Source organism: Macadamia integrifolia, chromosome 1 (genome assembly GCF_013358625.1).
Source record: "Macadamia integrifolia cultivar HAES 741 chromosome 1, SCU_Mint_v3, whole genome shotgun sequence".
Classification (NCBI taxonomy): Eukaryota; Viridiplantae; Streptophyta; class Magnoliopsida; order Proteales; family Proteaceae; genus Macadamia; species Macadamia integrifolia.
Window position 1 is genome coordinate 9,792,903 of NC_056557.1, and position 11,838 is coordinate 9,804,740.

Genomic DNA, 11,838 nt, shown 5'->3' on the forward strand with positions numbered 1-11,838 from the left:
TTCAGATCACAACTATATAGAACTCAATTAAAATGTTGAAACCCCTGTGCAATACTGAGAGGGTGAGGATGAAACTGTGTTTCCTGAACCCATTAAAACAGAGACTACTGGACACAAAAAAATTGGTGCCCATCATCCCTCTACAAGGTTTCAAATCATGGAAAAGCTACTGCAATATCAACAAAAATATTTACATCAGAAGTAAAGAGAAATCCAGAAACAGAGAGGAAAACCAGACCAACCCAGAAAAAAGAAAAAAAAAAAAAACAAAAACTCCTAATTTCCTATATTCCTACTCCTCTCTGTAATCTGCATAGGTGTCCATATATTGGATCAAATATTTCTATGAGTCACCAACAGAGATTGGTTGGCCCACTCGTCCCAACGGAGAGCGTGAGGGCTGCCTTGTGATCTCCTTAACTACAGGCCTTATTTCAAGCTGTGGAGGTGATGGGTCCTTCTTAATCTTCTCATACTCTTGCTTAATCTTCCTCACTTGGCTGTGAATTGGAATACCCAGATGACTACTTCTCAATTTCTCCCATCCTCCACTGTAGTTGTTGGTATTGGTGGTGTTCTTCATCATCTGCTCCATCTCTGGTCTAACTCTTCAAACAGAAAAATACAGAAAAACAGAACAGTATAGAAATCAAAAACCCTTCTTCAGTCTCACGTTTTGGTATGAAATCCTTGATGGGTAGGAAGTATTTATATATGGAGGTTAGAGAAGAAGGAACGTTTTGTTCGTGACTAGAAGGGAATGAGAAAACTATAGCAATTAGAGAGAAGACCGAAAGGGAAGCCGGTGGGAAATATCCTTTTTCAGATTATTTTTTTCCCTTCTTTGGATTAATTTGAGACGACTCCTTTGAACTGTTTCTGACTATAAGAAAATTTCCTTATTATTTTCCGTTTCCTAAATTGCCCTATTTTGTTTTCCAAATTTACAAGATTTTGTTCGAAGCAGTGATAATGCTATGGTGCTTGCCTTGCACAAATATTATCTCTGGTTGGGCGGTTGATGGTGAGTGATAGGGTGTCAATCGGTCGGTTTGGAACGGCTTTGATTTGGTTTTGGTGTGAGAATGAGTGAACCCAAAACATGAACCAATTAGGGTGCAACGATTTTGACTTCTCATCGGTTTGATATAGTTTCAGTTTATCATGTAAATATATTCAAAAGTATGAAAAGTCTTTTTATTATTATTTTTTTTAGATTACTATCAGTTTTGATGCGATCCAATTTGATTTTAATCTCACAAAACCCCAGTCTAAAACATATTCCAATAAGCTCATATTTGTTTTGGATACCGATTGATTTCCTTAATTCATGATAGATGTTGACATCTCTAAACTAAGTGACAAGTCAAGGAACTCAGATCCTCTCCAGTGTGCATCGAATGACTTGTAGTATTGAGTCACGCACCCCAAATGCCTCCTAATCGTCAAATGTGTCCCAAGTGAGGTGATCCATCAGGTGAATGGTTGAGATTAATGGCAACACATGATCAGTGTATGTGTATGAGCATTGAGCGGCTGTTATTATACACAGAATTGTAAAATGGTTATCAAAGGGCCTTATCTTGTGATGGAAATAGGTAAAAGGGTTTTCCTAAAAAAGAAAAAAGAAAAAAGAAAAAAGAAAAAGGGTAAAAGGGTAATTATGGTGAAAAGACTCCTCAGTATATCCTTTCCTTTTGACTAGTCTTTCTATTACATTATAAATTTACATATATAACGTTCACTTCTTTCCTTATCCTCTTTGCTTTTAGTAGTTATCTACTTATCACCCAGGTGTGAAAATAGGAAAAAAACTTATCAAAAAAAAGAAAAACGTGAAAATACGAAAAGGGTTGACTACTGCTCTGTCACCTATTCATAAAAAAAACAAAGAAGGTAATGTGGTCCCTACCCTCAATGAAAGACTTAATATGATATCAGATTGAATTTGGATGGAAAGTGATTGGATCTTGATATTTCCTTATCAGATTCAAGTACCCCTAAATGGATGTGGATGCGAATGCAAATTTTCGACAATCTGTTTACTCTCTTATTTATATAACTCGGACCTTTCTCCCTCTAATGAATACAATTTATTCATAATCCATATTTCTAAGTTGTCTTAGCTCTTTTCCTCATTCATTAGAACTTGTCTAAATTTCAAAAACCCTCAAAATCTTTACTTGATTATCTAATTGGATAAGATTATAATTTTTTGATTAATTTGAATACCCTTTAACCAGATATGAATACCCCTACACGGATAAGAATGCGAATTCAAATTTAGATTTCAGTTATCCATTTACATCCCTAAGTGATATCCTACACGTTAACTTTTAGAGGGTCTTTCAATGTAAACGAAGGGCAGTTTCGCTATTTTGTATGGGTTGTAGGGGCATTACTTGGATTGGAGTATGAGATAGCGTAGCGGTTAGGTTTACAGTTAAGTTTGTTGGAAGGCAACCCGGGAAGCGTAAGCGTGAAGTAGCCAAAAGACCCTGCCACGTGGCAAGGTATCCTTCTGTTGAAGCAACCTAAGTGGCATCCGTGGCTTATACACTATCTTTCAAAGACCTAGAAATTAGTTTACTAAAAGCCCACCAGTCAAAATGTTGACTCGAGTCAAGAGGATCCGGAGTATCGGCCGGATCGAGATTGGGTATTTTGGATCTGATCCGGATCGTATCGGTCAAATAACACTATTTACCCCTCAAACATACCGATTTCTGAGTGTATTTTGACAAGAATATCCTTCATATGTACCATTTTAGTATAGTTCATCGATTCGTTAAATATCGGCCACTGGCCATTCCGACATCAATTCCTCAAACCATGATAGTAAGGGTGTCCATCTTGAATTGGAACCGATGATTTAAAAAATGGTTCGGATTGATTTCGATTTTGAATTAAATACAATCTATTTGAATCGAATAAAATAAAGTGTAATACATATATAAAACAAAACCGAATCCAAACTTAAACCATACCAAATCCTATAATAACGTGTCTTTGTTGAGTTGTATGAAATTACTTATGTTGGGTTTTTTTATTGAGTTGGGTAATTTTCTTTTCAATTTTATTTATTTTAGCAAGTTATTTTCATTTAAATTGTAGTTGGACTGAAATATCAAGATCGTGAATAAACCAATAAAACTAACCTGATCTAGTGTAATTTGATCCGATTTGTACATATTGTATTCTAAATTGAACCAAAATCAAATTAAAAAATCAAAACCAAACCAATTGACACCCTTTATTAATGAGCATGCATGTATGCTCTTTGAAGCAAAGATTAATTATTTTTTAAAATATTTTAAATAGTCTTTACTTTAATGATTAAAAAGGTCTATAGCTTGATTTGGTAGTAACCAAAAGGTATTTAGATGCACTAGAAGGTTGGTGGGTCAGCCCCAACCGATGCATTACCTCATAAATGATACGGTTGGTAGATGTCATTATGGATGGTGACAATAATAAGCCAAGATTGTATTAATCTATCTATAATCTTATATTAATAGAAAGAATAATGGAATCTAATTCAAAGAAATATTATTAATTATATGCATTAAGGGGGTGGTAGGTGTGGAAAGGAGCACGATCCTTGAAAATTCATTTTATTCATGTTTTGCATGAGCAGATATTTGGTGCTACAATCACCATATCAATCATCTAAATATTTTGAAGGAAAAATCTCTTTGATGTTACCATGGTTTAAGAACTCGGAATTAGGATCCAGATCGGGCTCAGCTGATTCAGATTCAGTTTAGATTGAAATTGGTCAAAAAACCTTAGAATCAACCCATAGATTTCTAACCCTATTGTTTCAGTTTAGGTCAGTCAAAAAATCCTAGAATTGGCTTGTAGATCCCTAACCCTACTGATTCATTTGGATTGGTTCAATCTGGATCAGTGAATTAGTTTATCTGATACATTTTTTTTTTTTTTTTTTTTTTTTTGTAAATCCCTAAGTGTAGCCTATGCCTCCTCATATGATTTTCTTTTAATTAATTTTTTGAAGAAAAAAATAAAGGGAAGAGTTTTCTGTCCGGTAGTGTGGCTCCTGCATCAATACATGGATCAATGAAAATGCATGTAGAAGCATAAAAAAGGGCAGACATTATTTGGGAGCGGGGCAGTCATTTCGCCCCCCTAATGTGTCTGAGTGCACCCACACTCTCCCATACAAATACTTTCTCAAAAAATAAATTGAAAAATATGTGAGGAACGTAGGCAATCACCCCACTTGCTTAGAGAACTCTTATTTTTATTTTTGGCAAGAGAACCATGTTTCTTTGTGTGGCCACTGTGCCAGCGTGTAGGTCAGTGAAAGACCGTGTGGAGACATCTGGGTAGGGATGGTATCATCTTTTCGTGCCAACCTGTGTCTAAGGGTAAATACATGCAAGTGGACATGATTCCTCTCTCTCTCTCTCTCTCTCTCTCATGTTTTATGCATTTGTTGGTGGTAGTTGTGGTTAGACATGGAAGTGGCCACTTTAGGTTCATTGTAATTTGAATAATAACGGCTAATTTGGGCCAAATTTTATGGGAGATTTTGTGGAGCATGGTGATCAACCCCTTTATATATTCTAATGCTACGAGTCAAATTTAAAATAATAAATTGACGACTCAAAGCCAGATGAGTCAAATTAGATGAAAATTGAGAACCACATCTCCATCACAGATTTATTTAAAATTCGGATTAGGAGATATTAGATGCACCAAAACCCAGATTTGGTTTGATTATACACTCAATGTCCACATAATTTGAATTTATCTAAAGTAAGTTTGTCTGAATTATGATCCAATTAGGATAAACTTGTTTGACAAAGAAAATAAAATGTGATAAAAGAAAGAACAATCAAACAATTGTAATGCAAGAATATATGTCATTTGACAAGGTGTATGCCTATGTCCACAATGAGATGAGAGAGGTTTCACTAACAATAGATGATAGGATTACAAGCTCTGTGATTTAAGTGGAGACCGTGGCGGTGGGTTACTACACTAGTCTCCTCGAGGATTAGTCGAAGTGCGCATAAGTTGGCCTAAATACCTTGGTTAACCAAAAAAAAAAAAAGAATAGAATTACAAGCTCTCTTCATCTCGTCTCATTATCTACAAAGAATTCTCTCTCAACCCTAATGATCCCTATCACTATCAATTTAAAGGGAACAATAAAATACAATTTTTTAAATTGCCTGGCCGTTCGAAGGAGGCCAACTTTTCAAACCATATAATACAAGACATCAATCCTCAACAACTGACCCTTTTCCTGTTAATTCAGTCCTCAAATTTGCCACTTGACAAAGTTTATTTGGACGAAATTTTATATGTGAACAAGGGACTTTGGGGTTTACCTGTTTATAAATTTGAGTCTATTTACCATTTGATGGATATTTTATTATAGGAGATTGTTGAAGAAAGTTTTCTCAATTCAATTATGTCGTATTAAAATTTTCTAATATTTTTATAGTAAATAGAAAATGAGACTGAGCTTCTTTCATGTCCCATGAGAATAAGCTTATTACGACAACCCTAACTATATATATATGCCATTTCACAATCAAGTTAAGAGTTGAAAACTGGTGGCAGTCTTTCATGTACATGGACATGCTATCTAACTCATTGACTCACTAGGTTTATTTCCAAAAAAAAAAAACCTCACAAGGTAATTCAAACAAAAATAATACATAGAGGTTGAGTATGATAATGCATATATTGTGCAAATTGGCTCTATATGTAAAAAGACGCTTGTCAATCACCTCAAATGCATTCAATTATAAAAGGGTAGTTCTTGCACCCCGACCTCGCACATGTGGGAGCTTAGCTCATATGTTTGGTGTGCCCTATAGTTTCTTGATAACCCACCAAGAGGTTATCTTTAGTTCAAAATATCTGCCACTTGACATGTTAATGGGGCCATGTAATTTTCTACTGACATGTCAAGTTTTAGGCTAATTAATGTAGCGTTTAATTTCAAAAAATCCATTATACGTCACAATTTAAAGTTGAGATTTTTAGGAGATGACGTGTTTGGGATCCGAAAAATGCTGAGGTTGAAAAGAAGGGATAAAAAAATAAACGTTAGATAAATAATGGGTCCAAATGTTCCGGATAATAGATGAAAAATCAAAGTTGCGTTTAATATGATTTCTTGAAATACGCTATCAACCTAAAATGCATTCAAAGAATATATACCAAACTCATCCTAAAATTGTCCAAATGTTAAATAAAATTAAGAAATTATAGAATAACCAAGATGCTATATACCAAAGACCACGTACCTAGAGGTGAGAATAGGTTTGTGGTCCTATAAATGAGATTAAAAGAGTTATTATTATTATTATTATTATTAATTTTTTTTATTGGGTAAAAGGCAAAAACAGATTAAAAGAATTTCAAGTCAAAGATAAATGGGTTTTGAAGGGAAGAAGAGAGAAGAAACCTAGTGTGCACAACTATGAAAAGCTTTAGAGGGTTTCAACATTCAACTTCTAATCTGAACACAAATTTAGAAAACATGGACGAGTGGTTAGACCCACTCAAAAAAAGGAGTCAATTCTCAATGGTGACTAATTAAGGATGGCTTATTGGATTCTTGGCTAGCTAAAAGGTATTGAAAGGGTCAGCTCCAACCTGCCCTCAACTGAAGCTATACCTAACAATCAAAAAGTTGAGTTAGGTCTAACTCATTCAACTTCATGTGAACATTTGAAGTCAACCTTCTAGTTCCATTCCAACTAAATCCAAGACTGGCTAATTAGCAGCCATGATACATATAATGAAGCTTGGATCAAGGTGTTGGTATCAATTTTGTATCAGGCATATTCCGATACTGATACATATCGATATTGCTAAGGATTGCTATCAATATGATACTAATACCAATATCAATCGATGATATCGTCCAATACATGGTTTTCATTTTCTCAAAACATATCGGGATAGGTATTCCCAGAGACCAATACGGCTCTTCACTTATATTACTTTGTAAAATGAAATATAAAACCAAAGACAAAAAAAACAAAAAAACAACCTTGAAGAAGTTTATAATAGATGCAGGGGCAAAAATAGAGTTTCAGTTGAAGAAGAAGAGAATAAATTAGCTGAAACGTCTCTCTTTCTTGTAATTTCTAGTTTCTTCCTCTTCTCTCTTTGGACTGACTTTTACAATACCTTTCAAATGAGATTTGCATAGATTGGACCATACAGTTAGACCCATCTCTGAAAAGAAAAAAAAAAAAAGAAAAAAAAAAGAAAGGCAAATACATTAAAGATTGTTAGATCAAACAACACCAAGAAATACGAAAAAAAAATAAAGAGACAATAGATCCACACGACACAGAGATTTAATGAGGTTCACACACCAGGGTGGTGTGCTACGTCCTCGGGTGAAGAAGAAGATGTTTCATTATGCAGAAGAGAGATTACACCCAAGCAGTGGCGAGAAAACTCGTCCTGAAACCCTAGCTTGAAAAACCTCCAAAATACAATGACTTTCTTAACAAGCAACAGTACATTTTATACTCCAAGTCGTGGGTCGACCCATCAGGTCAAGGTCGATCCGGTCACCCCTCATACGATTTTAGTGATGGGCTCCAGGCTTGGGCCTATTGGCTCAACCCCTCTGCTTCCATCACAAATCTTATAAAACTTTCCATTTGGGTCGTCACCAAAATATGTCGGAGCGGGTCAATCTTTAAAACGGGTCAAGAATTCGAGACAAACTTAAAAAAAACAAAAAACAGAGAGCACAACTTGAAAATTGAAATGTGAATATAGGACATTAGCTTCAACATTTCTCCCCACTTATGAGCCAAGGGACTCGAGGTTCGGTCCTGTTGCCACAGAAATCTGAGCTAGATCGCTTGCACCAAAGAGTCAAGAGAACACAAAGAGAAGGTGGCCTAAGTGGACTCTGGTGGAGACTTTCCAATGCCTAAGTCATAATTCCCCACCTTGATACTTAAGTCAGAATTTCATGCACCCATTAGAGTATGAAGAAGTCACCTGCGTACCTTAGAGTGTTGTTTCCCTATTTATAGGAGTTGCTAATGGAATTGTTTGTCTTTATTGGTAACTGACCTTGTGGAGAGCCCTGAGTTTATCAATATGTGGGTACCTGATCCTCTGTGGTGAGACAATGAGCGACAATGAGCATCCAATAGCTAAGAATGCATGTCAAGGCCTCCCACCCAGTGGATGATCACAGATGCTCACTGCCATCTCCGCTCACCGCAACAAATCCAGACTCAGGGAGTTAGTTGCCAAAGGTTTCCTTATAGTCTTGGACCAATCACCAGCTAAGCTTGATCCCTTGCCACGTGGTGAGCACTTATTGGTGAAGGTCCGATGTGGAAGAGACCTGGGGAATTCAGATCGTAAACTGAATGGATATTGGTAGCCCACAAAGTGGTTTGAGAGTTTTGTCAGATATTAGTAATATATTCAGGCTAGTACTAAGAAAATGCTATGGATTAAAGGTGCGAGGTAAAGGTATGGAAATTTCTTACCAACTCACAAGGTCCCTGATGATAGACCATAACTGGGCCTTTCATGAAATAATTGGAGTTTTGAGGTGCAGGATGGGCCCCAAAAACTAAACCCACCAAGGGCAAGCCCAATTTTCTTCTCTTTTTAGGGAAAGGGCTGGTGGGGAGGCTTGGAATTGGATTGCCATTTCCAGCTCGTGGGCTGGGTTAATTTTCTAAAAACTAACCCAGCCCATGTGCAAATATGTGAGGCTCTCATACATATGAATATATATATATATATATATATATTTTATGAAGAAAAGAAACTTCATTACTAATAACTGTCAAGGGGTACATCATAAGAGTCCAACATATTTACAGACCAATATATTGGAGACTGCATAATTTCCAACAGGCATTGAAGAACTAGAGTATGAATATGTATCATTGAGTACGTATATCTCCAGCTTCATTCACCAGAAAAAAAAAAAAAAAAAGGGGTGACCGGGGGTGTTTCAACTTCATATGATATACTTTTATATATATATATATATATATATCCTATTTATATATGTGAGACATAGGCATCACAATAGATGGTGACATCTAGATTTTGTCAACACTTGCCAAGATGTACATATGCATTAGTAGATTTGATTCTCTCCAATGACTTTTCCTTCAACTTCACACATGCACACAGCTCAACACTTAAGGCACACAGTCCTCAAACTTGCATGTCTCTGGTTGGAAAGCTATTGGAGGAAGAGTCGTGAGAAAGGATCTCAATCCATGTAAGGGGGGGTTTCATTGGTTCAACTTCATATAATAGACCTGTTTATATTTATGAGATATAGGCATCACAATAGACGGTGACATCTAGATTTTGTCAACACTTGCCATAATGTGCATATGGATGAATGTGTGTGTGTGTGTGTGTGTGTGGAGGGGGGGGGGGGGGGGGGAGATCATGTGATAGAGGATGTTGATGCCAGAAGTTAAATTTCAACCTAAAACAGACACACGTAAGGGTTATAAAATGGGTTTAAAATTATATAGTGATACAAGAATGTAGCTGAACAAAAGGTTCACGGGGTAATAGCAACAAGGAAGGCAAATAAAAACAACTCTAACGAAGGAATCTAATACCATTTATATGAAGGAAAATATTATTGTAACCCAAGTGATGAATTAAGGGGTAGCGTAATTGGTGAGCAACGAACTTGGTACGAGCCGTAAACTCGGACATCCTGAGTTCGACTCCCACTAGACACATTTTGGGCCACTCACTCGGGGTATTTAGTGCTCTTCACTGCTTTCAGTGAAAGTTGAATGATTTTCATTCAATCCTAGTAAGACCCGGTCCATGCGATTGTGGGGTTAGTATTGGCCCACAGGACTAATCAGGCCAAAGGCTTGGATACCTGTTGTTAGTAAAAAAAAAAAAAAAAAAAAAACCCCAAATGATGAATTAAGAAGTTGTAACTTTACTTTTATGTTGCACAAATTTTTTTTTTTTTTAATCAATAAAGGTAAATCCTGACATTTCACATTAGTACTACATTAAACAACTTTCAATTTTTTGAAAAATCACTTTATATAAATAACTTTTTAGTAGTAAGACAAAAGACAATTAGAATAAGAATGTTAGAACTTCTTATTTCACCACTATGGTGACAAGAAGTTGCACACTTTATAAAATATGCTTATTATCAATTGGAGGGAGAATGCTACCTGGTCACGTGGCCCCTATTCCATCACAAAGACAATGGGGACATGTATCAAGGCATCCAGAAAAGGGGTAGGGTAATCATTTTTCTGCCCACAGGAGTGCACAACTAGGTAGTGTTCTTTTCTCCTAATCACTTAGTGAACACTTCTAAGACACTTTACATGTTAGTTTAGGGCTGAATCTCAACATTTTTAATTTTCTCTCAAATTTTCTGCATATGTAAGTAATTCAAAAAGAATATGGGCACACGCTATTTACCCTCTCACATTTGTTAAATTAGGGTCTATAGGCCTCAATCAGTTGGCCAATTTGTATTATTATTGGCGGGACATCCCCGTGTGAATAGCCCAAGGTGTACCTAGTGGGAGTCGAATTTAGGACGTCTTACGACTCATATCAAGTTCGTTGCTCACCAATATACAAATGCCAATTTATGTTCATGTTTATTTTTAGAGAGAGAGGGCCCCTATGACTTTATAAGCTTTAAGAAATATCAATGATAGTGGGAAATACCATTCATCATAGCAATGGAGTAGAGCTATGAAAAGCTATATTTTCTATATGGAGGATTGTTTTGGCCAGGGTCACCATTGGATAGACACTGTTAATATTAGTGATTATGTCAAATTTGGAACCTTGTCTCTATTGGTTCAACATGTATTAGACTCTCTCCTCTTATATTTTCAATTATTAAATTATAATGGAAAATGGCATTGTTATTCTGACTACTAACTATTGAATATAGATACGTGACCATTTGGATATGGTCATGTGTGGAACGGATTCGGATAGTTTTTAGAAGTCAAATTTTCAAATATGAATTCTCCCTAAATAAATACTAGAAACACTAATCAAATATGGATTTTTTTTATTATTCATTTGCATTATTCATTTGCATCTGCGGTTGAAGCTGAAGAGTGAAAACCATCCAAATTAGATAGTGTTATATTTGATTCAGATTCGATCCATTTACATACCTAGAGCCATATATGCTCATATTAAGTAGATTTTTTTATTATGTTGGCTATGAATAGATGACCAATTAAATACGTTTCAACAAGTAGAAAAAATATTTTCAGCCTTTTACAAGGTACATGACACATAGAAGAATTAATTTTCACCTTTTCATATTGCAAATGGCTGCTCATGGAGAATCTTTTCATCCTTTTACATGGTCATTGAGGGAATACAAATAATACAAATAAGACAAACAATCATCTCTTCTTTTTTTTTTTTCTATGGTAGAGAGAACAATTACCTAATTTACTTCAAGATTATTTTAATTGTATCTTTTAAATTCATTTGTTTGCCACTTCCGATAAGGACATTAAAACTAGTCATCATATTATCTTGATGATATCGAATTAATATATTAATGTTAATAAAAATATAATATATCTTTTCTTTTAAAGAAAAAATATAATATTTCAAGTTGCAACATTAATGATGCAAGATAAATTCAAATTTAAGATTATTTTTTAATTTGTTCTATTTCAAAATCGATGTCGGTAGATAATATATCTTATTCTTTTGGTTGAAAAGATAATATATCTTATTCACTAAAGCCAATGTCGATGGACAATATATTTTATTCGCCAGAAGGACAATGGTTAGGTAAGCTCCGGTTTATCA

The 11,838-nt window shown here is 35.3% G+C and overlaps 1 protein-coding gene across 1 annotated transcript; it reads right to left on the bottom strand.

The window, feature by feature from the left end:
• On the bottom strand, positions 1–842 carry LOC122079671. The gene has a single exon (XM_042646341.1). It carries the CDS (start codon positions 593–595, stop codon positions 344–346), a length of 252 nt encoding a protein of 83 aa, XP_042502275.1. The 5' UTR covers positions 596–842; the 3' UTR covers positions 1–343.
• Positions 843–11,838: the final 10,996 nt, after the last annotated feature.